Raw genomic sequence first — 6,000 nt, 5'->3', positions numbered from 1 at the left:
ATCTAGGGGTGATTTTCGAGAATACGCTTGATACGGATCCACGTCGCACTTTTTTTTTATCTCGAATGTCGACCTCGGCGAGTTTTGGATCCCGAACGATAGGAATCGAGTCACTTTACGTGCGCCGCGTAGGCCAGCTCGTGGGCGTCCGGCTGTCCAGAAATTGGCGTTCCGTCGTGAAAGCTCCTCGCCCATCCGCTAGAATAGCTGTCGTGTCCGTGGTCGTGGCCCGAGCCGTGATGAGGATGCGCTACGACCTCGTACGTAACGTGCTTCCCTTGCGAGAATAGTTTCTTTAGGCCTATGATGCTGGCCAGCAGTAGGGCGATCTTCGACAAAAGTAGAGCCTTGCCGACCAAAAGCGCGAGAGCCTTGAACGCGAGACCGCCGATGAGGCCGATCTTCAAGACGGCCGCAGCAATTAGCGGGCCCATATTGTTTTTCTTACCGCGACCTACAAAAGATAGTACGAATTATGGCATTGTCACTTTCGGCGCGTTGATTAAAGAAAAGGCGGAAAAAAAAGAGTTAGCAGATACATAATTGTACTTTCCACTAGAGAAAGCTGTAAAGTTCGGTGATGAGTAGATGAATGAGCGAAATGAGCGAGTTAAAGGTGAAAGCTGTTTATGCAGTCGATGACACAACTTTACTTATTGTGAAAACAGCGAACATTGAAATCAGAGCAAAACTGATACGGTTGAATAAAAAATTGTTCGGTAATAATTTGGTTTTGTAGATCAAACGCTAATTATTTAAGCTATTTTATTTAACGCTAGAACGATTTCTAATGTTAAAGATAATAATGTACTGTTAATTTTTGAGTAATTAAAAATTATTAAAATTTTGCAAATTAAAGTTAATAATTAGGCAATAACATATTTTTATAAATATATACGTATAATTTCTTCTTAAATAATTTTTAAATAAATTTAAATTTTTAATTAAAAAAAATTTCTTTATGACTTAGCTACGAACTACAAACGTAAATTATAATTACCGTCTTGAACAGGTCTATCGGAGCGTTCAATAGACAAACCCAAGTTTAACGAGCCGGTTTCATCCTCCGACGCGGATACGACGATGTCGTCCTCGGGTAAAATTCTCCATTTGATACTTCGCGACTTGATAAACGCGTAAACTTTGTTCGCCACGAGATCGAGAATCTGAATCTCGTCGTCTTTGCTTCTGCCGGCTTCGAACGTGATCACATCCTCCGACGTCTGACTTGTCTTTCGTATTTCGATGTCGTCCGTGAGCTCGATCGAGGCTTTTTTCAGTAACTTATTCATGTACGTAACCAACTTCAGCATCACGCAGCTGCTTATATCGTTTTGAGAACATTTCGAGTTAAGCTTGCGAAGAAGCTCCTCCTCGTACTTCGCTCGATCGGTTAGCGTCACGGACTGCTGCTCGACAACGCTAATTTTTTCTTTCTTCTCCACTGGATTAGCCAGACATATACCGAGGCCGAATAGGATCAATATAAAAGTCGCCTTCATGGTGATTGCTAAAATTTTACGAACTTGATTAACAAAAATAAAACATAAAAAAAAATTTAATTAAACAGCGACGAAAAAATAAAGATATAAAAAATTATACACCGTGTATCTGTGCTTGATTAAAAAATTAAAAATAATGTAAGGCTTAAAATAAAATAAATTGCAAAATAAAAGATTAATTTAAAAAATAAAAACGACAAGGGAGAAAATTTTAATATTCGATTAAAGCCTAAATTAAGACCGCGTATTTAATGTAGACGACCAAATAATTTTTGTAGAATGAGACGTGGTTCACAATTGAATTATAAGAACAAGCTGCAGCAGATTCGAAATAAAAGCAGTAATTAACATTCGTAAAGAACACGCTAATCACACGCGAGGTACAATTGTTGACGCGGCATCCTCTCCGAGTCGGCGTAAGACAATCGATAATTAAAATAACGGAAACGACGGAAATTAACTTACTTGCTGGGCTCGAAGCCTCGTAGTTAAAGAGAAGGAAAGAGGCGAGATGTGCGGGCGGGTGGCCTTCCTGTTGCAAATCAGCTGTTGCAAAAAAATATTCTTTGCGCTTTTCTTCCCAATCCTTTGGTACGTGGATCGAGGAGTAGCACGAGACTTCTGAACTCGCGTCTCGCCCCGACGAGTTTATATACGTAGATCTCCGCCTTAGACACCGAGGTGTGCGATGTCGTCGCGAGTCCAACCCACCACCTTTCGCGGGAGGTATAGAATAGGCCCCCTGCGACGATGACGCGATGGCGGGTGGCGATGGCTATGGACGAATGGTAGCGGTGCCCACTTTTGCCTTTAATACAGCTTTGAGAGCGGCCGCGATGAGTCTGGCACGGTGGGTTTAGACTAGGTACTAGGTGGTGGGATGAGTCGATTCGCGGATACTTTGCAAGCGCGGTAGAGTAGATCGAGCCGAAGCTAAAGCTAGCTATCCTTTCCGCGCAAACTGGTTTTCCCGTGCCGCGGCATAGGACGCTCGGTAAACGCGCGACGGAGACCAACGCCACCGTATTTCTTCCTAGAGGGAGGTGAACGGCGCCTCCGTCCTCCCGCAAACTGGTTTCCCGGCGATGCGTGGAGCATCGCCGTGAGCCAAGCGTCGTAAACTCGCGAACGAGTAGCGGCTCATCACTCGCGCGGCCTTGTATGCAGGCGAGGCGGGACGTACGGCTCACGTACGTGCGTCGAGCGATTCATAAGCAGCCGCGCGGCAACACGCGAGCCCCTGTAGTTCTGATGGACCATTACCCGACCTGTCCGCCCGCGAGAACCGTGTCACGGATGTAGAGCACGCACGCCATCCATCCCCGATCCGCGAATGCGTAAGCGCCCGCCATATACGCGAGCGTGCGACTCGCACGGCACGTTAATCGCGGCTCAAGCCGGCGACGTCTTTTCGCGAACCTTCTCTAGACGCTCATGGGCATTTAGGGTAGAGAGACGAGACTCGATCGCGCGACATCGTCGCATAGGAAGGAAAGCCGAGAGACGCCGCGAAAGCTGGAAATAAACGCGCCTAGCTCGTAGCGAAATACTGGAGCACAGGAGCAACGCCGGGGCTCGCACGCCTCGAGCTATTCCACTTAATTCGAATAGTTCACCGAAAACCGTTGATGATCGAAAATTTATGGCCGTGATACGCGAGATATATTAGATTAACACACTTCGCCGGCGACGGCATGCAGATGCACCGGATATACGTTTGTTCCAGAATGGCAAGGATTCAGGGTATTGAGGAGAAACTCTAACGCGGCACACTCGCGACGCTCGCGCGCGTACGTACGTGTTTTATATACGGCATTATATCTAATCGCACGTTACACGCGCGTTATACGAAGGTATTGGCCCGGCGGACAATCGGGCGGCTCTCGGATTCGATTAATTTTATTGCTTCCGTTGTTTTCTGTCGCTCTTCTGCCGAGCAGGCACCGCCGGACGTGCGGTTTGCCCGCCATTCATTAACTCGCTCGTAAATCTTGCCTACGTCACGCCGATTGCAAAACGAAATTAAAGTGCAAACGTGTAGAAAGCAGCCGTGCGTTACAACAATTCCGAGGAAAGTAAAGAGCGCCGAGGAGACGGCCGCGAGCTAGGATATCGTCAACTGCACATTTATCGCGTTGTATGTCACATGTGATAGATACGTGAGTTAAGTGGCATTTAAGCGTCATTCAGTAATATTTTCCAATCGGCAAGGATCGTTAATGTTTTATTAGACTTTGTGATACCCGCCGCGAAGCTAATCCATAATAGACAAGACGTATATAGTCGAAATATAATTTAGAAAGTAACTGTATAATCCGAGAATCAAGCTAAGGATCGCGATGCATATTTCACGAGGCTGCCCCGTTCAGGATTATTAAATCAAATTTTATTATTTTGATTAACCGAACCGTTGAAAATGACATGCTTTAATTAATTTTCTTTCTCATTTTATAATTTATTTAATTGTAGTTAATTAACATATGATTAATTTATTTATTTAATATTTTACCGCGGCAAATAATGACGCAAATAAAATGATGCACTCTTGATCTCTTGAATTTAAAAAAGTTTGCGAGCGTAATCCGTACAATTTGAAATATTAAGATAATCTTCACCATCTCAACACTTATTAATTACGTTTATTTATATAATTATAAAATAAAGACGTAACCCAGCCGTTCACTCGTACGTTTCTACGCAAAATGGTATTTAGAACCATAATTTGAAGTATCTCTTAAATAAATCGAATACTATTAACTGGATGGATAATGAGGCGTGGGGGAGATCGCGGAAAACTACCATATCCGCCTCTCTCGTTCTCGAATTCAGCCCGTTTTCTCGTAAAAGCGACTTTCGCGGTACAGAGGTTAACGTCGCGACCTAGCCGCGAAAGCTCGTCCATACACACGTTAACCGATCTTTCCCCATGCGAACTGTACCATCGTGAGACCAAGACAATCGCGAGAACGAACGTTTTGGTGCTCCGTTGCACCGTTATGTCGAATTCCGAACGGGTATTTTGTCAGGATCACGATTGCATATTTCAGACCAAGAACAATGACGTAATATAAACGTTATATATTATCATAAATTATTATATATATATATATTTAATTAATTTATTATTGTGTTATATTACGTTAAGAAGTTGGGATTTTAATACTACCCCTTTTATTTAATTTTATTAAATTAAATTAAATTAATTACGTGCGAATTTTATAAAATAAAGCGTCAACTGCCAATTTTTATGACCAAGAATAGTAGATGGCTCGATAAAATACGGAGTCCCGCGCGTAAATGTCTTTCACCTTAATTTGTTCGGCTCTTACAAGCTCATCGTTCGTCCAGATCATACATTCGTAATATGAGATAACTCGGGACCGTTACGCGACGATGAAAAAAGCCAGCGCGACTTAAACCCGTAAACGCACAATCAGATTTACTGGTACAGCGATACATCGACAATTATTATTCAGTGCGCGTAACTGTACAGCCATACGTCGCTATTTACAGTTAAAGTTGGAGTTGTGCACTTTGTGGGAAATTTCTGAATAAAATCGGCAAGGGAAATATAGAAAGTATACGACGGCAAGTCCTCGAGTACACTCCTCGCGAGGAAATTTCCGTCAATTTAATAGAAAATATCTGAAAGCCGAAAAGTTAGGCGACCCATTTTACGCGCGGGTATCGCTTTCGCTGCACCGTGTTTTCAATGCGCAAGTGTCCTTAATAATTCGACATAAATAAGCCGCCCAGGAAAATCCATGTTATTATAAATGCACTAGTTCGCACGTACTACTGCATCTTCTTCGCAGCGCGACGGTCAAATAATCGCATTGTAACATCAAAAGCTCGTTCTTTATTCACAATTCTTTTTATTCGGTCTGATCGTTGAACATAAAAATTAATTATTTCCCCTGTCGAAATTATTTCCCCTGCAAAAAAAAAAGCTTCATTAATACAGTCTCCTTTTTATTTCTTTATTAACGTATCTATTATCGGCGATACAGTTAATCCAAGAGAAATATAATTGCACGCGAAATTTCTAACTGTTTTGATGAAATTTAATTATAATTAATTATAATTAATTATATTTAACATCGATATTTTATTACTTGGAGAAACGGGAAGAGATTTGAACGCGCGGCAACTCCGAAGGGCTAGAAATGACGTGCATTTCTATCAAATTACTTTCCATATATCGCAGAATGATCGGCCGTTTCCGGTCTTCTCGGCAAACGGGGCCACTTGGTCAACAGGTCCGGTCTATCCGATTCTCTGGATCGCGAGTGAGAATCGTATCGGACCGGTTCGCGTAGAAGATAGTTCCTCGTTGTGTATCCGAGAAAGAACCGGTATAATATCGCACACGGCATTTTCACGCAATTAAAGAGACATTTCGACAATGGTTAACTGCCCCGCGAGTAATTCTCCACGTGGTGTCCGATATTTTTAGGTAACGATATCTTTCAGTTGGATTAAAAAAAAATCGCAGCTT

At 42.8% G+C, this 6,000-nt stretch overlaps 1 protein-coding gene across 1 annotated transcript; it reads right to left on the bottom strand.

Moving 5' to 3' along the window:
• On the bottom strand, nucleotides 1–1,829 carry LOC139110039 (uncharacterized). The gene is made up of 2 exons (XM_070669552.1): nucleotides 1,001–1,829; nucleotides 1–454 (listed from the first exon to the last, which is right to left on the bottom strand). The coding sequence occupies exons 1-2, from the start codon at nucleotides 1,500–1,502 to the stop codon at nucleotides 111–113; spliced, it is 846 nt and encodes a 281-aa protein (XP_070525653.1). The 5' UTR covers nucleotides 1,503–1,829; the 3' UTR covers nucleotides 1–110.
• Between the last annotated feature and the right edge of the window lie 4,171 nt (nucleotides 1,830–6,000).

Source organism: Cardiocondyla obscurior, linkage group LG19 (assembly GCF_019399895.1).
Source record: "Cardiocondyla obscurior isolate alpha-2009 linkage group LG19, Cobs3.1, whole genome shotgun sequence".
Taxonomy (NCBI): Eukaryota; Metazoa; Arthropoda; class Insecta; order Hymenoptera; family Formicidae; genus Cardiocondyla; species Cardiocondyla obscurior.
This window is presented reverse-complemented; position numbering and strand designations above follow the sequence as displayed.